Source organism: Drosophila virilis, chromosome 3, assembly GCF_030788295.1.
Source record: "Drosophila virilis strain 15010-1051.87 chromosome 3, Dvir_AGI_RSII-ME, whole genome shotgun sequence".
Taxonomy (NCBI): Eukaryota; Metazoa; Arthropoda; class Insecta; order Diptera; family Drosophilidae; genus Drosophila; species Drosophila virilis.
Genome location: NC_091545.1, coordinates 7,954,686 through 7,982,652, shown reverse-complemented (window position 1 = coordinate 7,982,652; position 27,967 = coordinate 7,954,686). Strand labels below are relative to the sequence as shown.

General features: G+C 37.0%; 3 protein-coding genes across 5 annotated transcripts in view; 1 reads left to right on the top strand and 2 right to left on the bottom strand.

Moving 5' to 3' along the window:
• Positions 1-27,967, bottom strand: part of Gug (arginine-glutamic acid dipeptide repeats grunge) — a 50,882-nt gene that overhangs the window by 2,253 nt on the left and 20,662 nt on the right. The window lies entirely within an intron of this gene.
• Positions 41-27,967, bottom strand: Rh7 (Rhodopsin 7). Of its 2 annotated transcripts, XM_070208688.1 has the most exons (6): positions 25,883-27,967; positions 25,680-25,822; positions 4,263-4,892; positions 3,524-3,840; positions 2,547-3,456; positions 41-104 (listed from the first exon to the last, which is right to left on the bottom strand). In XM_070208688.1, exons 3-5 carry the CDS (start codon positions 4,538-4,540, stop codon positions 2,585-2,587), a joined length of 1,467 nt encoding a protein of 488 aa, XP_070064789.1. In that variant the 5' UTR covers positions 4,541-4,892; positions 25,680-25,822; positions 25,883-27,967; the 3' UTR covers positions 41-104; positions 2,547-2,584. The 2 variants fall into 2 exon arrangements, with proteins under 2 accessions (XP_070064789.1, XP_070064790.1); XM_070208689.1 differs by lacking the exons at positions 25,680-25,822; positions 25,883-27,967 and adding an exon at positions 10,178-10,607.
• CAH2 (Carbonic anhydrase 2) lies at positions 21,650-25,559 on the top strand. 2 transcript variants are annotated; one of them, XM_002046692.4, is made up of 4 exons: positions 21,650-21,854; positions 23,834-24,300; positions 24,366-24,593; positions 24,659-25,559. In XM_002046692.4, the coding sequence occupies exons 1-4, from the start codon at positions 21,812-21,814 to the stop codon at positions 24,914-24,916; spliced, it is 996 nt and encodes a 331-aa protein (XP_002046728.1). In that variant the 5' UTR covers positions 21,650-21,811; the 3' UTR covers positions 24,917-25,559. The 2 variants fall into 2 exon arrangements, with proteins under 2 accessions (XP_002046728.1, XP_032290216.1); XM_032434325.2 differs by lacking the exon at positions 21,650-21,854 and adding an exon at positions 23,745-23,766.

The following is a 27,967-nucleotide window of genomic DNA, read 5'->3' as shown; positions in this document are numbered from 1 at the left end:
ATAATACATAATTAAAGGAATAATAAATCAAATCACATACCGCATCCTTTCTTTTGCTATATTTTGAACCGAAGCATGAACCAAAAAAGCTGCACATAAAATGGCTAAAAATAAAGAACAGAAAAATGTTTGCTTTTGAGACAAGTTAAGGTAATTTGATGAGGCTCGCTTGAAATGGAAACACGAGCTGAAGCGACAATTAATTTTTGGCCTCGCGGATAATTTAATATTTCTAGCGTTTAATTAAATAAGTGTGTGGATGTATTTCTTAGGTTGTGGAAATGTAAGAAATTGACACATTTATTTAATACATTTATTCGTTTATAAACGCTTTAAGTTCAGAAAAAAAAAAGAGATACAAGCATAAGCATATGGTAAGCATATTGTATAAATACAAATTAGGTTTCGTCAAGTTCAACAAAAACTTAAGCACATGCACAAAGCCGGGCAGAGTGCATTTTAAAATATGCTAATTAGATGTTTCTTTTTGTTTTAGCTTGCATTTATTTGTTTGGCTTTTCTTTTCTTTTCATTATTTTTTGCATTTGCGGACAGTTGCAGCAAATATTCGATGCAGCTGTGTCGTTTCATTGTTCTCTTTAGGAAAAACATGGAAATACACGTGCGGTTGTTACAAAGGCTTTTTTTTATGCCTCTTCGAAATAATCTTGCAGCTGGCATATTGGCTTTTTGATTAATGATAACAGTTTTAATTAAAAATAAAAAAAAAAACTCTCTTCGATATGCCCGAAAGTAAAGCGCCTCAAAACGATGCAAGATTTTCTACTTATTTTCCATTCAAATCTCGGCAACTTATGGAATAATAGAAAAAGCTTTGTTAGGGTATTTAGACATCGACTAACCTTTGGCCTCACTTTTGCTCGTGTAATTACAATTTTTTCAGGTCTCTTTTAGCATATTTTACTATTGTTCTCTTGTTGTGACTACATCAAAGATATAGCTATATTATGTACTTATTTACTAGATGACATCTATATATATACAGCTATATAAATATGTATATGTAAATTTAAGCAGAAAACACTTAAAGGGTATAAATTCGTATAATATTGCCGCTTACAAATATTTAGATTCAATTTCATAGCTTAAATGGCTTTCATTAAATTGGTTTTATTTCTTTAGGTACAAGTACTCCGTTAAAGACCTGGTCGAGGTCCTTTTGCTAAAACAAACAGTTAGTTTAGACATCTATAAATTTGCTGTACTTTTAGTCAAAATTGTAAATATGAAGTGTATAACAATATCAATTGCATTGTCATATGTATTTATTTGTACTTAAATATATGCACACAAATATTTGCATATCTGCATTTATACATAAAATTTGCATTACGATTTCAACTACTGCACAATATGATCATATGCGGCATTATTATTTGCATTTAAATAAATACATAAATATATTATTGATTCGCTTACAAATCTTAATATGCTTATCGGCCTTTAAGGCATTTCCAATTGTGACATTAATTGAATAATTTGAGTTAGGTTTCTTGATGAAATGTGACACTTTGACACAAATTAATTTCGATACATGCCGCGAACAAATGTACATAATACATGTGTACATGTCTATGTGTACGCATGTACGCATGTAAGCATACGCATGTACGCATACGCATGTACACATGTATTGTGTAGGTTTATTTTTCTCAAGTGCCTACATTGTGTGGTAGGATTAGTTAGACTTTCCCTGATAGTACGTATCAGACTCGCAAGTATCCACAAGATACATTTTAGCTTGTACCTATACATAACTAATTAGTAGATACTTATTAACTAGACATAACGAGCACCTGCTTAAGGTTTTGCTCATACATGGCCTTAGCATATACTAAATACTCACTTAAGCATTTTACTCGGAAACATTTTCGTTAAGCTCATTTAACATGTTTTCTATCACTTCGTTGCCATGCCCATGCGCCCCATAAGAATTTTGTTTATTGTTGTATTATGTTTGCATGGAATGGGAATTTATACACATATATATTTATATGTATATCTATTAGTTGGTTATAATTGCTTTGCTCGGCAGAGAAACACGACAAAAACGGCGGCTGCCATTAATGCTAAATAATACAACGGGCTGGTTTCTCATTTCGTGTTTCTTTTGAATCGAAATCTAGCGCAATTTCAGGTGAAACACAATAGCTGAGCATATTTGCAAAATATTCAACTGCGACATCTTTAATATGAGCTTATTTGATTAATTTTGGAAATATGGAATATTTACTTCCCGACTTCCGAGTCTCCTTTAAAGGGCAAATGCGAGCTTAATTAGTTAAAGCAAGCTCTACTAACATTAATAATTTAATTTAATTAAAATGTTCTATATTATATGTTAATTTGATTGCAAATATATAAACAGAATAATAACTCGATTTTTTAAGCTCGGCCACTTAAAATTCTTGTTTACGGTCATATACTATTCTACATTTGATCACGTTTTGCCCTGTCTCCCTCCCACTCTCCCCCCTCTCTCTACATAGTATTATCAATAAAAGTAGTAGAAAAATATTGATTACCTCTTTCGGCCGTCAACCAATTGATGTGGCAAGCTTCTTTAGAACTTACTCTGTTCCATAGCTATCGAGGTGGAATTATTGATTTCGGCCACAACGATTATCTCGTCGTTCTCCTCCGTTTCCTCGGGCACCATCATTAGGTTGTTGTTCAAAGTGTAGGGATCAGCGCGGTTCTCGCCATCGCCGGATGTGTGGCGCATGCGGTGCGTGAAGGAGCGTGTCATATAGGTGGAGCGTGTGGTGGACACGCGCCGCAAAGCGCCACGCCCATACATGAGCATACGAACCTCAACACGAAATCTGGGATGCGTAGCGGCATACAGATAGGGATCCACACAGGCGGCCGTTTTGCAGAAGAGCGCAGGTATCATGGAGCCCAGCGGCGTGATGTGCTGCTCCTGGCCAAAGACGCCCATCATGGCGACAATTGCGTAGGGCGACCAGGCAATGAACCACAGGCCAATAATGGCAGCCACTATAAACGTGAGTTTCTGCTCGGTTTTGGCCTTATCCTTGTTGGACTGTATGCGATTCGCCATGAAGACCACCTTCAGTATGTAGAAGTAGGAGTAGACAATCGAGATCAAGGGTATGCAGTAGGCGGCCACAAAGAAGAGCGCCATAAAGATGCGTGCCGGCGTCTCCTTGTTGAGATAGTCAAAGCTGCAGGTCGTCAGATAGCCCTCCGGCACATAGACAGACAGACCCACATCCAGGGCGGGCATCACGGCAAACAGAAAACTATAGCACCAGATCAGTATGATGATCAGATAGGATCGCAGGCGCGAATAGCGGCGCAGCGGCTGCAGCGGATGCACCACCACATTATAGCGATCCAGAGCGATGGCCGTCAGTGTTCCAATGGCGCAGGTGCCGCTGAGTCCGCCCACAAATCCATAGATGCGACAGGCTGCATGTGTTGGGGCAGCAGTTGGGGGTAAAGAAGCGTATTTTGTCATTTTGTTCGATGCACTTACCCATGTCGCCCAGGGCCGGACCCTCTTGTATGTTATTGTAGATGGCAATTGGGCACTTGATCAGCATCAGGAAATCGCATATGGCCAGATTCATGACCAGTATATTGGCCGGTGTACGCAACGATTTGCGGCTGCCGAACATGAAGATGACAAACGCATTGCCAAAGCAGCCCACCACCGAGATGAGGCAGTAAAGTCCGGCCATGATGTAGAACGAGCTAGTGCCAGGTGGTTCGAATTGCAGCCAAAACGGATTCACCTTTGCTATATAGTCCAGATCGTATTTGTCGCGATAGTGTATATAGCCGGGATATGCACTACAAACGAAACAAACAAACAAATTGATAGCGAGTTCGGCGTGTTCTCCTTTCAAGGGCTGTCAGCCTAAAAGTTGGCGTGTGCAAAGGCTATTAGCGAGGAATTCTATCGTTTCTTACACTTGCCATGTATACCCTGTAAAATGGGCAGATATCTGCGACTTTCAAGAAGTTCTCTGTTAAAATTTAATCTGATCCTTAATTTGTGTCTCCCAAACTGAGTTAATAATGTGAAAGTAGATAAATCAGTGGAAATATAATAAATACGTTCTACCGAGAGGTCAGCTTTTAAGTTTATCTACAGGGTATGTGGTTAACGACTCACTCGCCTTCATTCTTACACTTTTTGCTCATATACAAATCCAACTTTAGGCGCATCAATTCTGTAATGGAGCTCAGAAGAACTCAGCGTACAACCTCACCTCAGATCTGTCTCGCTGTCATTCACAGCATGCGAATGCTTGTCATGAACTTTGGTAACATTCGCTGTGGCTGCTGTTGAAGCATTTGCAGCTGCCGCTGCCGCTGCCGCTGCGACTGTTGTTGTTGTTGCCGCTGCTGCTGCAACGAGCGTTGCGTTCTGTGCCGCCTCGCTGCTGTTGCTGCTGCTGCTGGTGAGCATCTCGGAGAGGGCGCTAGTTATCCAGAGGCTGCCATCGTCCGATGTCAGCGTGGGAAATGTTGACATAATGGTCTCCATGTCGGCACCGGCTATGGCTCTGGCTCTCTGTGTACGGTTTATGCCAAATTTACGAGTTTTTCTACGGGCCGAAGGTTGCTGCAGCTGATGCTGTTGCTGCTGTTGCTGCTGCAGATAAATATTGCATGTGGCACGCTGCGTATGCGTGATGTGTGTCCGTGTCTTGTGCTAAGGACTGGCTTTGTCTCCAGCTGAACCATCCGCCTTATTTAGTCATTAGCTCAATTACCGCAATTGGTGCGGTGCGCCTGACTGCGGTGACCTGACATCGGCATGCTGCCTCCGGCTGTCTTCATTGGTGCTCCCGCACAACCGGTGCCAATGGATTGTTGACTTCAATCTCGGTGCAGCACTGAAAGTAGACAAATAAAAGTGCATTTACGCTTTAATGAGCTTTTCCTGATTTCATTGTTCGTATCCGTGTCCGTGTCCGTGTTCGAATTGTTTAAGTAAAAATCTATTAAAATGCAGCAGTAAACTGTGGACTTGGCAACTTCAAGCGCGGCGCGGCGCGGCGCGGCACGGATATTTTCCATTAGCGCTCATTAAAGCTTCTAATTTGGCATGCATTGCATTTTAATAATACAAACGGAATTTATGTACACTCGGATACGTTCTGTAAGTCCGAAACGCAACCGTGTACATTTAATATATACATATATATCAAACTTTCGCATAAATGCACTCATAACTTTTCATGGTTTAGCCCACAAGCGCAATGAATAGGAAAAGTTATTAAAAGCAGCACGAAATATAATAACATTGTTTAAAAGCCAGGTCAACATAATTGACGCACAGTAAGGCCAACAAAGTGCAAATTTTCAAGCCTAAGTTAATATGATAAAACATTGGAAGAGGTTTTAAGTTCAGAAATTAAATTAAGCAGCACACGACTTGAGCTTGATTAAAGCGCACCAATAAATAAGTATGACATGGTCCGGCCCAGGCACAATATTTGGCCAATATGCGAGGCATCTTCAAGCTTAACGAATGCAGCATTTATTATTTTGTTAAATAAACAACTACAGCACAGCAGTTATGCGAATCTGCATCTACTGCTGGATCCACTTGGAAGAATCGATATCCATTATCGCCTTGAGGCGACCCTTCAAACGGCAAGTGCCATTTGGTAGCACGTGTGCCTGTAATGCGGGTCCGGCTCTGGGATTATGGAAATCGGGCAAGCGTGCGCGCATTTAATAAGACCTAGTTAATTGCTTATTAAATAACTGGCAGCCGGATCGTATCATGCTCAGAGCTGTTTGTGGGCCGCAAGTGCTTCTCAACACAAATAGTTGGAAACACAAACAGCAACTCAAACAGAGGCTGCACTTGAAGTTGTTGGCGGCGCAGGACAACTGCTTGTTGGCAGCAACAACAAGTGCAACAGCAGCAACAGCTAAGAAAACTTTCTTGAGCAACAGCAAAAAAAAAAAAAAAACAAGGCAACAGCTGTGGGGCAAGAGTCAACAATCTAGAACTACGACAAGCCGAAGGGCATCTTGTTGCCAGGGCTGAAAAAAAAGGGTTTGAACCGAACCAGTTGTCCAAAAACAAAACAGAAATTGAACCCTTTTAACGAAGAAATCTTGATTTTGCTTCAAGACAAGAGAACGATTTAAATTCAAAGGCCCAATCATTGGCATTGTCTTTATTTTTTAACAAATGCCCATTTCGTGTTGAGAATAAATTTAGGCCGCAATTTCTAACTTTTCTATATTCCCCGAAGACATGGTAATTATAATTTAAATGTGAATTGTTATTTTAATAAAACAAAAACAAAGGCTTAACCAATTATGTGTAAGCAAAAACATGCGCACAAACAAAAGATAGAGGCAGTAAATGGGTTTGAACTATGAACCCAATCATTTATATATTATTTTTGGGCATGCAGCCCTAATTTCTAATAGATGGCCTTTGCTGTTGGTTAGAGAGTTGGCCCGTTTACCGCGTACTTAAAAGGCAATAGAAGTAGTTTTGTGGCACATAATTTGCACTAATTGGCCAATGTCAATGGCCAAAACTTGGGTAGTGCTATATAAAATACTAGAGCACAGGAAAGTGCTCCATGCTTTTGGTACGCTTTTGTTGTGCCATCAAAGCGGAATTCATTTAGTGAAAATTCAAATGCTTCTAGGCCCTTTGTTAACAACGAGGGTGGCGTCAACATCGACATTAGCTTTCTGTCAATGGGCCAATTAATTATGGTTATCACATGCAAAGGGGACACAGGAATTCCAATTAAATAAGTAAAATTCTTTGATGACAAAATGTACTCATTCGTTATCCGAACAGTGACAAATAAGCATCGTTTCTTGCTCTGCAAAAGCATTATCGATACTTTAAATCATTTGACTGCAGTAAGCGCTTGACTCACAAACAATAATGGGAATAAGCAAGAAGCTTAAGACATTAATTCTATTGTAAATTTTAGGGAACGACTTATATGTGTGGCAACTCCTTGACAAACAATGCCCGACGGTTGCAAGTGTTTACCTTCTGCATTTGTTAAATCAATTAGCTCAATTGCATTTGTTGGCTACAACAATTGTTTTCTTGTGCACTGGGCACCGTTTCTATGGAGCATAATGCATTTTCAGTGAAATTTTCTGAGACTAGATTATCGATAAGCTCTCGTGGCCAGCTATAGACGCATTGACCCATTCAAATGTCGATTTTCATTCTAGTTGGGGCTTTTGTTCACGACCTTTTCAAAGCAATTCCATTTCACACACTTTCTAGACAATCCCTTTTGTACGAACTGCAGCTAAGCGAAGAAGGCAAGCCGGAATTGTATGTGCTTTGTACCAGTTTATTTTCGAGCTTGGCAGCAGCTGCCAAACATTTCTAAGCCATTGTATTGAGCGCATCATCTGCTATCTAAGAGAATTCAAATTAAACCAGGCAGCGCACTTCGACCAATAATAGCCGGGCAATGCGCCACTCAGCTGCACTTGCAATTAAGTTACACAAGGAAATAGTTTATTTGCACCGACTTAACCGCTGGCTAAGTTTTGGCGATGGAGGGGAGGGAGTGTTGTGTAGTGGAGGGAGCTGCCTCTAGCTTTGCTGCAACAATTAAGCGCCACTTGTGGTCCGAATTAAATAAAGTGAGTCGGCGGAAATTGCAGAACGCACGCCTAAAAGCCTGCAACAGCTATTATTATTTTGTTAAGTAATATTGCGATTTCTTTTAGCTTAGTTTTCGCTCGGCATTTCGCACGCAATTGCTTTTAAATGGAAAAAAACCAAAATGCAATTAAATGGCTTTACAACATATTTTTTTGTTTGTTTGTTAATTGAACTCTTTAATAAAAAAAACATAAGGCTTTTAGTTAAATTCCTTCGTTGTGCGATATTAATAATAAAATAAAAAAAAAGCTAAGCCCGCCAATTTAAATGACATTTTGCCTAACGCCTGCAAAATAACATAAGCTATGCAAAAAAAAAAAATAGTAATAATAATTCTAAAATTTAAAGTGAATCCGAGCTTAAAGTTTCATTTTACAAATTGCCGCATAGTTGGGCTTGTTGAATATTCTCTTTTCGGCGTTAGGGATATATTTTTTGCCGCCATTATATATATATATATATATAGATATATGTGTATTATAAATTGCTGCAAAATTGTACAAGCTTTTTTTGTTGCTAGAAAGGCTCTTTAAACTAACAAATTTGTAGAGTTCTGCTTGAAAAAACACGTTGATTAACGACAGGCCATCAGAGACCTGTCAGTTGTACTAGGCTCTGCTCTCCAATAAAAATACCCAGAAATATATTTTCCAGTCTGTAGTCAAGCAAAGGCTTTAAAAAGGCCAACAATTTGTACGGTTAGTGAGTGCAACAGACAGCAGCAGAAGGCATTTGCGAGCATATTTACATAAATTCGATAAAAATCTATATTAGAATTGTGTTTTACGAGCACATCTCGAAGCCTGCAGACTGTGCGGACTCTCGTAAATATACCTTATCAGGCACATTTTCTTTATCTAGCTGGAAAGTGTCTTGTTTTCAATTTGTTCATTCAAATGCGAGCTGCATCACAAGTGTGAACATAAATATATATGCATAAGTAATTTGTTGTAAAATTTTGGTTTTTTAAATTGAATTTTTTACTACCAATAAAGAGGTGGTGTTGTGTGTATTCGTGTGTGAACTGAGTTATGACAAGCTGAGCCCCAGCTAAGGTTGGCCGCATAAAATATGCCGCCTTTCGCTGTATTGCAGAGCACATGAGCCCCTCAGCCGTTCAGCCCCTCAGTTCGCTTCGGCTGACTACAAACTTATATTGATTTATGTTCGCGCCAGTTCTCATTTTTACTAGTTTTCACTTATGTGCGACAATTTTTGCAGTTCTAAGCGGCAATTGCTGCTGTTGCTGCTGCCACCCAAGCTCACAAGCTGCCAAGTCCTAAATGCAATGATTTTTTATTTTTTTTTTTTGCCCACTTACACGTGTAGCTCAAGGCTGAAGGATAGAACATTTTTGTGTCGCCATCAACAGGCACTTTAAGGCCTAAATTGTGTATTCAGATAAATCTGCAGCAGACGGAGGGCGAGATTAAATGGTAGCTTGTCTGAGCTTTAAGCCATGAATGTGTTACAATTGCAGCCTGGCTCAAATGTCGCTGCTTGAGTATCCTTTGCCGCTGCATACGCTGGACAAGTGCACCCCAGAACGAGTACTCCAGGGTATAGTTGCCAGCGAAACCGCTTGAAGGCCAAACGCTTGAGAGCATTCAGCTCGTGTTCCTTCGCACAGCGCAGCCGGCCGGCCACTCATTGCCGTTTGTCTGACAGAATGCAAAGACTTGTTTACAAGAACTTGATAAATGCTACAAAGCTCGGCGTCCACTCAGGTGTGTCGGCCAAACAAAGAGCTGGTGCTGACCCATCTCCAGCTCCATCTGCTACTGCAAGCGCTTAGAAACTCTTATTCGAGCTTAATCTCTTGTAAATTGCGGTTGCTTTTATTTTTATGCACAATTTCTGAGATTTAGATAAGGCAGCTAAGCCTTCAAATTGCATTCATCACGTTTGTTTAGCTTCTGTGTGCTTTATTGGATTATTAAATAATAAGTGAAGAAAACGTTTAATCTCAAATACGCCACAAACAACTCCGTTGACCAGCTCAGCAAAAAGTTATGAAAAGGTTGACAAGAATGTTGTCTGATTGGCAGGAATACAAGTTATCCCAAAATAAAATTAAGTTGATGTCAACCAAACTGAATCAGAACGAAAAGTTCTGCAATCAATAATAATACAGCTGCTAGAGCAAAATGTTTAATTCAAAGCTCGAAAAGGGTCCGCCAACCGGAATTGATCAATTGTTATTCATATATTTTGCTGTTCTGAAATTCTAGCGAGCAGCTAGTTCGCCTGATATTTGCTTTCCCATTGCCCAAATTTTGCTACAAGCCGAACTATTGAGAAATAAATATGTAGCATATTTTAATATAAATTAAATATTAAAGCTTCACAGCAATTTGAAAACTTTTGTCAACGCTATGAAATATAAGTACGCTGTGGTTATCTTTTGAGAAAGTTTTTTACACAGTTTTTGTACATTATCTAGTTGGATTTTTATTTATGGCTTTTCCGTTGTCCAGTGGCAATTTGTGTCTTAAAACTATTTACCTTTTGTCAACGACAAACGCCAGTTGAGATTTCCTCTTGCACAATTTGACCTTAGCGTAGCAAAAAAATAAAAAGTTGCTCAACTTATAAATGGGCGCCAATGGGACGCATAATTTAGTTGCCTTTGTTGTTGCTGTACAATGTTGCCTAAACAGATGTCTGGAGGATATTATTGCGAATTAATCAACAGCAACTGAAGTCATTTTATTTGCATTAAGTATTTGCAGAGGCTGTAGCGCGCACGTTTAACGCGTCGTATACGCAATATATGATTTAAAATTCGCGCAAATAAGCCACACAGGCACACAGGCACAGGATCATATTTTGAATTTGTGTGCGCACCGAAAACGGTTAAGTTCGACTGATAAAGGAGCCCCAACAATAATTGGCCAACACCAACACCCTGACTGAAGGCTCGCTCGCGTTCGACTGAGCCACAGCGCACAGCAGCCAGCATTTTTATCAATGAAAATTGTTGCTCAGCCTGGGCTGCATGCAGACAGCCAACTGCTAAGAGAGAGAGAGAGAGAGAGAAAAAGTGCTCTCTGACGAAATCTGCTGTGCGCTGTGCTGCTCTTAAATGTCAGAGACAATGTTGGTTGTCGCTGGCTTGATAAGGATTCTGTTCGGCTGTCATCACTTTGTTATCCCCATTATCTCGCCAGCGACCCAAAGACGGCTTTAGTCTGACAGATGCAGTTACTTAGCCTAATCCGTGAATTTGCCAGAAAAGTGTTTGAAAAAGTTATGCACATGTGACGAAAGTCGAAGGACACACAATCAAGCACACAATAATATATCAAAATTTGTCAAATTTCTTTCAAAAGCATTTTCTGCTCACACAGAAGTAAGTTCCGGGAAAATTTCGTATGTCAAATTAAAGGAGTGAAGCATAAAGCATGCAATGAGGCAGAATTATAGCGCACAGAGTATCTGATTTTTATGATGATGATATGTTCATAACTTTTCTTATGGCGCACTCCATGGGGCGCCTGTGTGTGTGTGTGTGTGTGCTATTCGCGTATTTATTGGCAGGATTAGACTCATATGTTGGTTAATCAGGACATAGTTACGCGTATTTCATTTTAGTTTATGGCCAACACGTGCGTGCCAGCAACAGCCGCAGACGCCGGGCCGCAGAGCCGTGTGGGCCGTGTCCTTTCGCCAGCTGCAATTTGCAGCTGGAAATTGCATTACACGGAATGTTGCGCGAACTTATATTATTTAAATCATTCAGTTGCGATTAATTTGAATAAATTATTATTGGACTCGATGGACTTGAAAACGGCACGTCTATCGGCACAGAACTCTTATTTTGGTTTGATTTGTGTTTCCACATCGCCGATTCAATCCCTGTCAATTGAGCAAAGCTTGCCGCAATTATCGGCTGCTGCACTTTAATTAAAGTCCGATGCAAATGCAAATGAGAAAGCGTTGCACAACCGCAAAATACCCTGTAAATAGTTTTAGCCAGCATCGATGCGAATTTATGGCATAATTCGTTTGGCAAATTTTGGTTGAAGTATTTTTGATTTGCATTTTTCAATTGTTTTCTGAAATTTCAGCTTTGAATATTTCATTTAATTGGCATGCAGAGCTTAACAGCTACGCCTAAGCCATAAATCATACATCGCCTCCTACTTGTTTATGGAAATTTTTCAACACACATCGCGTACATCCCGCCCACCCCTATCACCCTCCCTATCCACTTCATCACTTTTAAATACATGTTATTAATGGGAGGGCAGGTCTCTCACACACTCTGTAAATGCCAACGAGGGGCCATTATTATTATTATTATTATTATTATTATTGTTCTAGATTGTTTGTGTTGCTCTGGCTGTTAAGCCCTTGTCCCTTGTCGCTTGTTGCTTCTGCGGCTTGTCGCTTGTCGCTTGTAATCAAAATAAAGTGTAGCCAAATGCAGGCAAAGCTTAGAACGGTTAATCTGGTGCCGTGTAAACGGGGAACGACATGTCGAAAATTAAAAGTGAAAGTAAACGAACGACATATTTACATATAAGTATATTTAGCTAAATTCATGTAATATATGTGGCTTGCAGGCTGTGTAATAATTTTTTGTTTTTGTTTCAAGTTCTTGCATTAAGTTCAAAGCATGCAGAAAGCACTTACCCTTTGCCCGCCCCTCACAATTAACCGCACAAAGTAATTAGAGACTCTAACAACGGGAAAAGTGTGAAAAAATCTCCGCAGGGAGGTTGCCCCACAATATGAGAGATAAGTGTAAGTGCTTTTCTAGCAGCACATCATAAATCTATATATATATATATATATATATAGTCGACTGTCTGACTGACGTGGCAGAGCATAGATGTTAAGGCCTAGGACGCTTTTAAGAAGCATCCTTTGAGATTCAAGGTAAGTTCTACGACGTGGCTTTGAAAAAGTGCTTAAGCGAATGTTGACAGTTTTAGCGTCTTTATATGTATTTGAAACGTATGTGATTACACAAAAGATTCTGGTGACAATTGCATTTTGAACCTAATTATATAATAATATAATAAAATAAAGACATACGTAAAAATTTCCCACTTCCGAGGTTTGGCCAAAATCTTAGCTCAAGATTCGCATATGGACATGGGTCAAAATTTCTCACACCCATAAATTGGTCAAATCTTGATAAAAGTTTGTTTTATTTAAATTTGGAGCACATCACAAATAAGCTTGGTCTGCGTTTGGTATTAGAAAACGCACATGCATGCATACATATGTACACAAATGCATGCACACATGCATGCATACATATGTACATATGTGCATGCATAAGCAAACACTCAAACATAAGTCTTGTATGTTTTCGTTCAAAATACTTACTTACTATACTTACAGACAATAATTTAAACATGCATACATACATACTTACATGCATGTGTATACACATATATGTTATACATGCGTACGTACATGCACACACAAGCACATGCACATGCATGCACACTTCTATGCCTGCATATCAATTTCATATTGTCACACACGCCACAATACATAAATACATGCATGCACACGTAAATACATGCATAAATACACGCTCATTCATACAAAAATAATGCCTTTTCGATTTTCGACACAATTTGTTAATGAAACATGAAAATGTGTCTATTTATTTGAGATTGTGATTTCTAGAATGCCAATTTGTAGTCGGGAACAGTAAAAGGACACAAAATGTATATTATGTTAAAGATGGACCTGATTTAGCCGACATTTTCCTAAAATAAAAATTGCGAAAAACTTTTAATGATTGTGACTTGATTAAATGAAATCTAATCTAAATTTTCGCGCGCGAAAAACGGACAAAAAATCTATCAGACTTCTTCTTATTCTCTCAACCAAGCGCAGTTCGAGGTTCAAGGTATAAAAGGGAATTTTTCTAGGAACGGACGATGGCTAAAAAAAAGTTACGTATAAGATTTGTGGCAAAAACTTGGTTCGAGCAATGCCGGCTAGTGCGCACTTGTTTATATATATACTATTTATATATATATATAGTGACATATCCATAGTCGCACCCACCCTTTAACATAACTTAGCACATAAGCATAAGCACAATTATAAACATTTCTAATATTGTAAACAAAGAGCCTGGTGATAACATCGACATTGGTCAAGATCAAACTGTCCCCCTTTGGTAGACATAAACAATTCACCCTAAATATCACGCCACTGTCAATGTTCCCATCAGAGTACTATCCCACGCATAATTGCTGACGCAGCTCAAACTTCACTCAATTTTGACTCAAACTCTCTCAAAGCGAAGTTTGCTAAGCGACCGCAACAGTTAGATAAATCAGTTCATATTCGGGAAGCAAATCTGAATGTACTCAACAAAAGTAGCCGTTAAGTGAAAATAATAAATTGAAATATATTTTTTTATAGTAACCTAACGTGTAAAACTTAATTGGCGCAGCCGGTAGGATACGTCGGGAAAAATTAAAGATCGCTAAAGGATAATTAATTCCCAGATCTAACGCACAATCGCGACCGAAAGTGTTGTCGGAGTGTAATAAAAATTTTCTCGAATACGTATCCGCACAAGAACCTTCGGGTCATTAGTAGCTTAATAATATTGACCCTTTGGGCAATAAAGCTACTACAGTTAATAACGACTGGCTTTGCATATCGTTTGATCCCTGCAATACGTTATTACTGAGTCTTTTTAAGACACACACACAAAAAAAAAAAAAAACATTTACACAATAATCCATCACAAACTTTAACTTAAAATAAAAGTGCAAAATCAAAGAACAATAAAGTTCAAACCTACAAACTCAAAACTATTCAAAAAAAAGTGTATTACACCAAGATGACAATGGAATTATCAGAACAACACCTCAACCAGGCCCTTTCACAACTTAGACAGGTGCCAAGCTTTGACGGATCAACGGATCAACTAAACGCCTTCATTAAAAGGATAGATTACATCCTACACCTGTATCCAACCCGAGATGTTAGACAACATAGCATCTTATACGGAGCCATCGAATTGCAAGTCACAGGAGATGCTCAGAGAATATCACAAAGGACAGCAGCCAACACTTGGCAGGAGCTGAGAAACGCATTGATTGAAGAATACAAAGTGCAGACACCATTTGAAGAACTCCTTCGACGCTTATACAACACGAATTACCAAGGAAACGTCCGTAAGTTCATCGAGGAGCTCGAGAATAAATCTTTTGTTATTTTAAATAAGTTAGCACTAGAAAATATACCTAGCAATACAACCCTTTATACAAATGCTATGAATAACACAATCAAAGATGTTATTACAAAAAAATTACCAGATAGGCTTTTCATGATGTTAGCCAGACACGACATTACGTCGACACAAAAACTAAAGCAAGTAGCTCAAAGAGAGGGATTATATGAAAATAGCGTTACTGAAAAACCTAAAAATAATAATGTTCAGGGAAATCCAAATAACAATCGTAGGAACATGGGAAATTATCAGCAAAATGCTAACCCAACCACCATTTCAAGTGGTTATTCCAACACGAATCAGAGTTATCACGCACAAAATAAACAGCATAATAAGTCCGAAGACAATCAGAAAGCTCACCACGAGTTCCAACAGAAATTAAGTCAAGGTAGATACCAAAATCCCTTAAACTACCAAAATCAGTCCCATTCACGCTTGAATGCACCAAACCCTCCGACTAAACGTCAAAGAGATAGTAACAGTGGGCAGATGAAAATGGATACATCCGAAAATTTTCATCAGCAAGCCTCGGAACAAACAGAAGAAATCCATTCATAAAATTGATTATGAATGACGAAGTTCTAAAATGTGTCATCGACACAGGTTCAACCATAAATCTAATGAAAACAAACCGCTTAAATTTTCCAGTTTACAACGAAACATTAAAGGTTCACACCATAAATGGTGTTATTGAATTAAAACAAAGTATACGCTTAGGAGCAAGCAAAATTTGTCCGAGCAAACAAAAATTCTATATTCACGACTTCTCAGAGCATTATGATGTTCTGATTGGGAGAGAATACCTTGAGGCATGTCAAGCAAAAATAGACTATGCACAAGGATCCGTAACCTTAGGAGAATTTAACTTTTGTTTTAGATATAACGACGAAGAGGTCGAAGAGGACATGACCGCACAAGAGTGCCTTGATCCACCCTCAACAGAGGACAGACCATTTAACTTCGCTATTAATAATGAATTAATAGAAAACAATGAGTTTAGGCTAGAGCACCTAAACTCAGAAGAAAAAGAAAAAATAAAAAAAGTTTTACATGAATTTCGTGATATCCAGTACCATGAAGGTGACAATTTGACTTTCACTAGTACAATTAAACACAAAATTCTAACAAAACATGAGGACCCAATTTACAAGCGTCCATACAAATATCCTCAAATATACGATGAGGAAGTAAATAAACAAATAAGCGATATGATAAAACAAAATATCATACGTAAATCCAAATCCCCTTACTGCTCACCAGTAATAATCGTTCCAAAGAAAAACGATGCATCTGGAAAGCAAAAGTTCCGGTTAGTCATAGATTACCGCAATCTCAATGAACTAACTATTAATGATAAATACCCTATCCCGATCATGGATGAAATATTAGACAAACTTGGAAAATGTCAATATTTCACAACCATTGATCTAGCCAAAGGCTTTCACCAAATCCAAATGGATCCTGGTTCAATACCCAAGACCGCATTTTCGACTAAACATGGCCATTACGAGTACACTCGCATGCCATTTGGTCTTAAGAATGCACCTGCAACGTTCCAACGTTGTATGAACAATCTCTTAGAAGATTTAATTTTTAAAGATTGTCTGGTCTACTTAGACGACATTATTATTTTTTCCACTTCATTGGAGGAACACATTTTGTCGCTACAAAAGGTATTTAAGAAGCTTAGAGAAGCTAACTTAAAACTACAGTTGGATAAATGCGAGTTTATGAGAAAAGAAACTGAATTTCTCGGTCACATCATCACAACTGAGGGTATAAAACCAAATCCCAACAAGATACAAGCAATTGTCAAATTCCCAATTCCAAAAACCCCAAAAGAAATTAAATCATTTCTAGGATTATGTGGTTTCTATAGGAAATTTATACCAAATTTCGCTAATATAGTAAAACCATTAACACTTAAATTAAAAAAGGGAGCAAAAATCAATATAAAAGACAGAGACTACGAACTAGCGTTTGAAAAGCTAAAAGTACTCATAACATCCGACCCAATTTTAATATACCCTAACTTCGAAAAACCATTTTCATTAACTACAGACGCAAGTAATATGGCAATAGGGGCCGTCCTTTCGCAAGAGCATAAGCCTATATGCTATGCAAGTAGAACTCTCAACGAGCATGAGTTAAATTATTCAACGATTGAAAAAGAATTATTAGCAATCGTTTGGGCCACTAAATACTTTAGGTCCTATCTCTTTGGTCGACAATTTCAAATCCTTAGTGATCACAGACCACTCGTCTGGTTAAATAATATGAAAGAACCTAACATGAAATTACAAAGGTGGAAGATCAAGCTAAATGAGTTTGATTTCCAAATTAAATACGTCCCAGGAAAAGAAAATTATGTGGCAGATGCTCTGTCCAGAATTCAATTAAACGAAAACTTCTTAGGCGAAGATACAATTAGCACAAGAGCAACAATACATAGTGCTCAAGAAGACAACAGTAACCATTTACAAATCACAGAAAGACCACTTAATTATTATAATCGACAAATAGAATTTGAAAAAGGAACCGAGAACGAAACAAAAGTTACGAATTACTTTCACAAAACCAACATAAAAATTACGTACAAAGACATGACTAATACGCATGCCAAAGAATTAATAAAAGAATACTTATGCACAAAGAAAAGTGTGCTATACTTCCACAACGAAGCAGATTTTCCAATTTTTCAAGAAGCCTACTTAGAAATAATAAGTCCGAATAATTCAACAAAGGCAATGAAAACTAGTACAAAATTAATAGACCTTCAAACATACGCAGAATTCAAAGAATTAATATTAAAAAAGCACAAAGAATTATTACATCCAGGAATTGAAAAAACTATCAATTGGTTCAAAGAAACCCACTATTTCCCAGATTATCAAAATCTAATTCAAAATCTAATAAATGAATGTGAGATTTGCAACATCGCAAAAACAGAACACAGAGATACAAAATTAACTTTCGAAATAACTCCGGAAATCGCTAATATCCGAGAAAAATATGTAATGGATTTTTACATAGTAGGAGATAAACAATTTTTATCTTGCATTGATATCTATTCAAAATTTGCATCATTAATAGAAATAAAAAGTAGAGACTGGCTAGAAACCAAACGAGCTATATTACAAGTGTTCAACCAAATGGGTAAACCCATCGAAATAAAGGCAGACAAAGACTCAGCTTTTATGTGCACAGCTTTACAATTATGGCTAAAATCAGAAGCAGTAAATATTAATATAACCACTAGTAAAAACGGTATATCCGACGTAGAACGATTTCATAAGACAGTTAACGAAAAACTAAGAATCATTAACAGCGACTCAGACGTCGAAAATAAACTTACAAAATTTGAAACTATACTCTACACGTACAATCATAAAACAAAGCACAAAACGACTAACAGAACACCAGCGGACATATTCATATATGCAGGTACACCAGAGTATGACACTCAAGCTAATAAAGAAAAACTAATAAATAACCTCAACAAAAACCGAAGAAACTTTTAACAATTTAATTGAACAAAGTAAAGAATTCAATAACCTTATACAAATCGAATACCTAGTAGAAAAATTAAACAGAGAAATAAACGGCTTAAAAATAGCCAAACGTAGCAAAAGAGGTTTAGTTAACATAGTAGGAACAGCATATAAATACTTATTTGGAACATTAAATCAAGAAGACAAAGCAGAAATTGAACAAAAAATAAGCAACTTAGCAGAAAACAGCGTTCAGGTTAACGAATTAAATTACATAATAGAAGCTATAAACAAAGGAATAGAAATCATGAACGAACTAGATCAAGAGAAACAAAAAGGAAAGAAATTAGATATCCTTATATTTAACTTACAACACTTTACAGAATATATAGAAGACATTGAGATGGGAATGCAGCTCACAAGATTAGGAATTTTTAACCCAAAATTACTAAAACATGACTATTTGTTGCATGTTAATTCTGAGAAATTGTTGAATACAAAAACTTCCACTTGGTTTAAATCAGATACAAACGAAATACTGATAATATCCCATATTCCTCGAGAAATAATAAAAAGCCCGGTATTCGAAATAATTCCATACCCGGATGAAAATAATAATATTTTGACAGAAATAGCTCATGAAAAATATTTTACCCAAGATAAAAAAGTTTATAGCAGAGAAACAAAAAAATTAATTAATAATGAATGTTTAACAGGAATTTTAAACCAAATAACATCAGAATGTAGTTATACTAAAATTTTGCAAAATTTTCAAATCAACTACATAGAACCAAATATAATTTTAACTTGGAATTTACCAAAAACTATATTAAACCATAATTGTATAAATAACGAAATAACAATAGAAGGAAACAATATAATAAAAATCTTTAATTGTTCATTGCAAATTAATGAAATTTCAATTTCAAACAATATGTTAGATTATACTCAAAGCATTTACGTAAGCAATGATGTTATAAAATTAGAACCACTTTCGTTTGTACAAACGAAACAAATTATAAATGCACATACAAAATTTAACAATGTATTCCAGATAATTACAATAACCATATTTGTAATCATATTAATAAGTTTAACACTGTATTTGACATATAAGTTCAAAAGCATACCTAAGAAATTAATTATAAAATATAAAAAACCCAAAGTAGAAGAAACACCTACAATAATAGGAGATATACCAATTGTAAAAGAAGAAAATGTTACACTATATCCAAACTTAAACACCTGAGGACAGGCACTTTTCTAATGGTTGGGGGAGTGACATATCCATAGTCGCACCCACCCTTTAACATAACTTAGCACATAAGCATAAGCACAATTATAAACATTTCTAATATTGTAAACAAAGAGCCTGGTGATAACATCGACATTGGTCAAGATCAAACTGTCCCCCTTTGGTAGACATAAACAATTCACCCTAAATATCACGCCACTGTCAATGTTCCCATCAGAGTACTATCCCACGCATAATTGCTGACGCAGCTCAAACTTCACTCAATTTTGACTCAAACTCTCTCAAAGCGAAGTTTGCTAAGCGACCGCAACAGTTAGATAAATCAGTTCATATTCGGGAAGCAAATCTGAATGTACTCAACAAAAGTAGCCGTTAAGTGAAAATAATAAATTGAAATATATTTTTTTATAGTAACCTAACGTGTAAAACTTAATTATATATATATAACTTAAGAGGTTTGGAAAACAATTATACGATTGTTTTAAAGTTGGGTTAATGTGTAAAATTTTGTACATCTAACTAAACAGTTATACAAACAACAGCTTCAATTGTCATTTGTCTTAAGTGTGGTGCAGCACCACTTGATGACTCAGTGGCTCAATTGACGGCAATTTCTTTTGTACAATTTAATAAGCTTGAAATTGTGTTAACACCCCATCCTCAACGTGCACCGTGCAACATGCAACCATTGTCCATTGGTTATAATGAGAATGCATATTGAGTCACTTGGCGCATTCATTTTTAATACCCAAATTGAGCCATTGGGGGATTAACGCTTTTGTTTACCAGAAACTTCTACAATAATGCTAGCAAGCTGTTAAATACAATGGAAAAATTCGTTGTAATTTAACGCAATCGCCACCGGCGCCATTCAAAGTGGGCAAATTTTAACGAGATTGGGGCGAGTTCTTAATTACCATACAATTTGCCGTACTATTGTACAAGATAAAAACAATGTAATCAGCTTAAGTACGCCAGAAAAACTAATAGCTAGTTGGAGATAAGAAAACGCGCTGTCGTCGGATAAAGCTTGCTTTTATCAACTTTCACTGGTTATTGCCGAACTAAGCAGTAAATCTCTTAACATAGGTCTCGTAACAAGTCTCGTAACAGAAATTCTCGTTACTTAAGTCATCCAACATAAGTTCCGTAACATAAGTGTCTTAACAGAAATCACCTAACATAAGACTGTTAATCAGTCAATCAATCACGTCTCATTTCTAACACGCCCTCAAACTAGTTTTCCGGATATGTTAGGAGAATAGTACAGCTCGTAATTGCTGAGTGAAGCCAAGATTGCTTGAAAAGTAGTACATAGCAGTATTGCTCTTAACATAAGTCAACATACAACATAACATAAGTCAACCTAACATAGGTCTCGTAACATGACCCTCTTAACAGAAATCACCTATATAAGTCACTTTACGTAATCTTGCACTGTTCGCTCACTAACAGTCAACCAATCACAATCATTTCCAATGCGCAATTACTCATTCAAAAATTGTCTGTGAACAGGTAATTTTCAGTTTTAGAGACGCGTTTATGATCACTAAACAGTGATTACTCACAAGTAATTTATTCATGTGAAGCAGTTTTGCGCGTTCAAGAGGTTTAAACTGTTTTATTTTTGACTAACATGAACGCTTAAATTTGAAGCTTTAAGCTGAGCTTAGATCTCGCGCTTGTCTGCTTAAAGGAAATACATGTGTGCTTTACTAAATCCAATTACTGTGACTCAAAAATCACTATTATGCCCAACTCTAGTACTTTTTCTTATATATATTATATAGCTGTGGGTGAACGGCAGCGTCTGACTAACTATTCAAAATTGTGTCTCAATAATATTAACGTCATCAGGGGGACAACAGAGACCACTGACAATATTGATTCAATATTGGCGAGGGCCGATTTAAGTTTCGACTCGAGTCGAGTCGAGTGCGAGCCGCTGCAAAAGCAACAAAAGCCGTCAACAGCCTTTGGCTAGTTGATATAAGTTTCTGCGACATGCGGGTCCTAACCGCAGTTGTGCGACCGCATTTGGCGGGTGAACAGCGCTTGACAGACTGACACATTGACAAAACCAAAAGATTTGTGCCACTGGTCGCGACTTAAGGGCTTAAGTATTTCTACATATATATTTACGCAAAAGGTGTTCGGTGAAAACAGCAAGTGATATGTGGAACCTACAGTTCGGTGTGGCATTGCTTTTGACTTGTGGTGAGCTCCAATGAAATATATATGAGACCAATTAACAAGAGTGCTGTATAAGGAAAATAGCTCTGTTCTAGGTTGAAAGAGTTCGCTTAAAAAGTAACCAAGTACATTTTATTTGGCAATAAACTAAGTCGACAAGTTACAGACAATTAATGCATATTACTTGATTTATTAGCAGCGCACAAAGCTTGTCATTTGCCGGAATTGTTTAGCAAATATTTGTGCAACATTTAGAATTGTGCTGATCTGGTTGCAGCTGCTTCTCCGAGTGTCGAATTGCAATAGAAATAGAGAGTGTAGAGTGTTAATTGTTCAACTATAATTAGTGCAGTAATTGGCTTAAGATTGTTTTAAATAACAACATTAGCAGACATAACTACTTAAATAAAGGTTCTTTAATATTGGATTCGACTAATGTGTCCTTGACACGCCACAAGTTCCAAAAAACAGGTTGATTATCTTTGTGCAACAATCAGAAACACGTTTATAACATGTCTGGCCCATATAAAATTCAACAAGCAGACGATTAAATAAGTTTAAACTTCACTTCTGCCTGACTCAAGCCCTTTGTTAGTTTGGCTTTCCTTTGACAGCGCAACAACGTGCCTTTTGCAGCCCGTTTGAGAATGTCTGGCAACAGGCCGGAAGTCCGGAAACCACACAACAACAAAAAAAAAACAACAAGGCAATGAAAGCAAAACGATTCGCTAGTTGGCCAATTTGTCTCAAATCACACAATGAATAATTCAACAATTACTTGAACACACATGAATAAAAGTTGTTGTTGTTTTTTTTTTTTTGTTTTGCGTGCTTAGCTAATTTAGAATTCAGTTTAGTTAAGTTTTTATTGTCAAAAATTAAACATGCGGCTTATTGCCAATAATAATTTTACTATTTACGGAATTAGCACTTGCTTCAATTAGCGCAACGTATTATCTGTGCTTAATTTGAGAGAAACCAATTTAAAAATTCGAAAATTGCACAACTTTAACTAGCCGAAAGCGAACTTAACGCTTGACAAGATAATTTATATATTTGTTTTCTATTTTTTACAATAAGGAAGGCTCTCAGTTAAGGCTGTTCGGCATTAAAGTCGTAAGCACATAGCAAACAGTTTACACGATAATTGTTGCTTAATCAACGCTAATTGAACAAATAATTATGCATGACACATGATGCACAATGTCGACCTCTGACAGGCATTAAAGCCATTTATTATCAGTATTACCAAACAGACCATGCCACAGATTTTGAGTTCATTAAGCCGAAGTGTAATGATACCCTAAGATGTTGGTAACAGCAAGTTTTGACAAGTTTTCGCATGCGAAAACTCTTTTCATGTCCGATTCTTTCTATATAGCTATATGATAAGGTATTAATATATCGATAAGATTTTGCTTATAAGGCAAACACTTGATTTAAAAGCTATAATACCTATATAAGCTAAATGATATAGGGGTCTGATTTGGGTGATGCCGACATATGTGCTGTATGGAACTCTAAAGACGTCAAGAGTAAGGCTTTATATAGAGAGACAAAGAGACAATGACTATATCGGCTCGACTGTTGACTTCGATCTAGAATATAGTTACTTTATGTGGGGCCTATGCGATTAAATCATAATACCCAATGTGAGGGCATTTAGAAACAAAGCACGCAAAAAATTAACAGGTAGATATGCAAGTGAAAACGTAGGAGGTCTTGCAGGTGACAATCACACCAACAGATTCGCAGCATGACCTGCTTCTGCGTGAATTATAAAGATACACAATTTAAATTATTTGTGCAACAAATTAAGGCTGACAACAATCGCATATTTTTAGCTATCTGAGTGCTGCCAAAAATAGTAGCCAAATTAATAACAGTCGTGATTAAATATTTGCGAATGGTCTCGATGTCACCATTATCATGAACGGTATCGCCGTCTCGGCTTGTCCAAGCAATTAGCAAGTCTCGATCTTGATTGTCATCCATTTTTACAGTTGCCGTTGTCTTCGCTCAGGACTTTGGCTATGGCGGGCAGCATGGACCGGAGCATTGGGGTGACGATTATCAGCGCTGCAGCGGCAAGTTCCAGAGTCCGATTAACATCGATGTGCTGAATGTGACAAAGAAAAAGTTTCCCTATCCTGACTATTTCAATTTCGATGCTAAGCCCAAAAGCGTTAAGTTGACCAACAATGGACACACTGTGCTGGTCACCATGGACTTTGAGCCGGGCAAGGAGCCGCGAATCCGGGGTGGACCGCTGGAACGCAAAACCGACTACCAATTCGAACAGTTTCACTTTCATTGGGGCGAGAACGACACCGTTGGCAGCGAGGATCTGATAAACAACCAATCCTATCCCGCTGAGCTGCATGTGGTTATGCGCAGTCTGGATTACAAGGACTTTCAGAGTGCCCTGGATAAGGATCATGGCATTGCCGTGTTGGCATTCTTCTTCAAGGTAGCTAACCCGAAGCCCGCTTTTTTTTGTGAACCGAACTGTTTGAAGAATAATACAATTACTAGATTACAGCAGCGGATAATCCCAACTATGGCGAATTTGCGGAGCTGCTGGACAAGATAAGCCACAAGGGCCAATCCGCTGAATTGGCGCAACCTTTGCCGCTGAACAAGTTTTTGGAATATGATCTTGTTACCTATTTCACCTACACAGGCTCGTTGACAACACCGCCATGCGCCGAGAAGGTGGTCTGGATAGATTTCTATCAGCCCATCGACATATCAGAGTATCAGGTGAGTCGTCTCGTCTGGTCGAACATTGTTATCGTATATTTGATTGACAACTGGTTTACTCACAGCTGAATCACTTTCGGCTATTGACGGCCAACGATGACCATCTGAAGAACAACTTTCGTCCGACCCAACCGCTCAACAATCGGGTCGTTTACTTTAACGATCCCGGCATACCCGACATTGCCAAACGGGATTGGGGCTCCATTCCGTTCGTGGACGCCGAAAATGCAGCCGGTCGCATCGCGTGTGGCTGGTTCGCCGCCCTGCTAGGCCTCAGCCTGCTGGTGTGCGCAGCTCAAGGACATCGTTTTAGTGGCCTTTAATTAGAGGCATACGGCGCAGTTGCTGGCCCACAGACCCGGACCGCAACGCGAATGTTTTGTATTAAATACATCGCTCCCGCACGCTTACTATTTTAATTAAGACCTGTAATTTAGCCGGCTCCGGCTACGGCTTTGTTTGCACGCTTTGTCGCAGTGTGAGGACGTGTGCCGGCAATTTGAATTGGAAAGCAGAAAGGAGGCACACTTGACCCAATATGGCATGCATGAAGCACATGTCTAATACTGTGATTAACAAATGCTTTAAGATTTAAGAGCCAACGTGGCGAGCTATTCATTATTAATGCAGCACATGGCACCGATTCTATTTATTTGATCGATTATTCATGAATTGATATATATACTATATATATATATATATACGCACAATCACAGCCACATTTAAGTGCTAGGCCCGTGCGTTAAGCATAGTTGATTATTGTTATTTATGCTCTTCATTCAATTTTCATACCCATACACGTGATTTGTTATTATAATGCCACTGCACATTGTAATTTACGAGCTGCTGCTCGCAATAAGTAAAATCTTTCTATACAAATATATATTTATAATGTTACGTGTAATTGTGGTTACCATGCTTGGCTATCAATAAATAAATAAAACCCTATGCACCTACTATCTAAAATATTATCATTTGAGCTTTGTAACATATCTATTTTTAATATATGCGAGTGCCTCAAGTAAGTATTGATTCAGATAACAAATATATGCGCATAAGATAGACAAATAAGTATTACACACTTACCGTCGGCAGTGCAATACTCTCTGCTGGGGCATAAAAACTCGTTTCCTTTTTGGGGTATGCAGCACAAAAACTTGTTGCTTAGATGAAAACAAATAATACATTTCCGACACGAAAGCGTTGCATGATTGATGAAAGCAAAAACGCTATAATATGACAAATGATGGATGAAGGGGTAAAATAAATTGATATAGCGCGAAACTCACTCTTTAAGCAGCCAAACATCTCGGTGAATTTAAGAAATCGTTGTAGGACATCGTCCCTTACAGCTAGAGCTGTTGATGTAATTGGCCTGAGCTAATTGCCTGACTCCTGAGATTATTGAGCACCGCATAGTCGAGTTTTTAGCACAATTTAAAACAAAAAAGTTTACAATTCTTGACTTAAGAACAAAATTAAAAATAATTATTGCGAACACACAATTCAAAGGGTATTGCAACTCACGTATTGTTGCTTCGCTCTTTTTATGGCTCAATAATAATACAAAAATATGCAAAGTAAGAAAACTTAAACTAATTAAACTTAAAACTCGAGCGCCAATGGCTGAAAACTAATTTTCGTGTTTTCTGCAATTTATCAAATTTTAATATTAATTTAAATGTAATTTTCGGTCAAGTTGTTTATTTTGTACGCATTAAGAGAAGTTATTTAAATAGTTAATTGAATGAACGTTGTTTGGATTTGTAACTAATGTAACTAATTTTATTTTGCTTTACTTAGTTTTTACAGGTTTTTAATAATTTATTTTGTATTATCATTATCATCGAATTGTGTATATGCTTTTTGTTTTGTGTGAAATATATATATATATATATATATATATATATATATATTTATATATTTTTAGCATATGCATATATAGCTGCATGTTGTTCCTTTCATTTTTTTTTTGTATATGTATATATAAATATGTACGCCTGGATTTTTCACTTTACAATCTTAAACGATAGCTGTGCCATATGATGTGGCTCATGGTTGTTTGTTTGTGTGCTTGGTTTTCAGCTTTGTTTTTTTTTTTTTTATAGTTTTTCATTTTCTTTCAAATATGCTCGCAAAATTCTACAATAAACGCTGTATATGTATATATATATATATATTATACTATAATTCAATGTGTATATTCATAATGTCAAATAAAAAATGGTATTTAAAAATATGTAATTTGTTTATAGTATTATTCACGACGCATCCATGTCAAATTGTCGTAGTGTGTGTGTGCATGCGTGTAGTTGCATTGGCCTTAAATATAATATAAATCTTTTCATTTTCTTGAAATATAGATTTATCTGTTTTAATGCATGCTGCTCATATAATTAATATATATATATATATATTGTGTATAAATTACTAATAATATAAATTAAGCACTCGAAATATTGCAGCTGCTACACATGCACACGCCGCTCTCCATATATCTCTCTCTCTTTCTATATATATATATAGTACATGGATCGCGTTTGGGGACTTGCAGGAAATGTGCATGCTTTTCTTGCTGAAAATCGCATCGACAATTCACATACATTAATTGTTTACTTATGAGCTAGCTATTTTTTTTTTGTTATTTTTTTTTGTTTTATGAAACTTTATACAAACACGTTTTTGTTGTTGTTGTTGTTGTTGCCTTCCTTTGTTGTTTCTTTTTGATAATATATAATACTATAGTTAAAGCAAAAAATGAATAAATTAATGAGTAGTAAGTAAGCCAAGCTAGCCAACACAAAAATAACGTATTACTAAATTACTAAGAATTCAAGGTAAGCAGCAAAAGCGCACTAACATTACAAATTACATAGTTCAATTGTGGCTGGAAGTACATTTAGTTGAAATGTTATATATTACACATCCTCAGCATATGTGAGATGTCAAAATAGTTGCAGTAAGCGGCGACAGCTAAGATCTCTAAGTAGCCCTTTGTACAATACATTCAATATATATATTTATATATATATATATATATATATATATAGACAGGCATCGGTTTGATCGGAACAAGGCGCACAAGCTTTTTAGCCTTAACCATGTCCTGTAGTTGTATACATATATATATTATATATTCTAAAAAGTTTGGTTTTGCTCTGTTGTTGTTTTAGCTAATTGGAAAAAGTCTAGTTAATTTGTTTTGAATAGTAGAGCTTAGTATTTAGTCATAGGGTATTATCAAAGTGCTGCTACAATCGGAAATATGTTTTGCACATTATGCAGTTGAAAACCTTAAAAATTTGTGTGCTAAGTTTTGTTCCATTTGCCTTAATCAATTCTCGTAGACTTAAACGATAATTAACACGCATTCA

Bases quoted from the DNA above. Each gene is read 5' to 3' on its own strand.
- Rh7 (XM_070208688.1), bottom strand. From the start codon at position 4,540: ATGGAGACCATTATGTCAACATTTCCCACGCTGACATCGGACGATGGC. The intron at 3,841-4,262 runs GTGAGGTTGTAC...TTTCGTTTGTAG, and splicing joins GACAGCGAGACAGATCTGAG to TGCATATCCCGGCTATATAC. The intron at 3,457-3,523 runs GTAAGTGCATCG...CAACACATGCAG, and splicing joins TCCGGCCCTGGGCGACATGG to CCTGTCGCATCTATGGATTT.
- CAH2 (XM_002046692.4), top strand. From the start codon at position 21,812: ATGTGGAACCTACAGTTCGGTGTGGCATTGCTTTTGACTTGTG. The intron at 21,855-23,833 runs GTGAGCTCCAAT...CCATTTTTACAG, and splicing joins GGCATTGCTTTTGACTTGTG to TTGCCGTTGTCTTCGCTCAG. The intron at 24,301-24,365 runs GTAGCTAACCCG...TACAATTACTAG, and splicing joins TGTTGGCATTCTTCTTCAAG to ATTACAGCAGCGGATAATCC.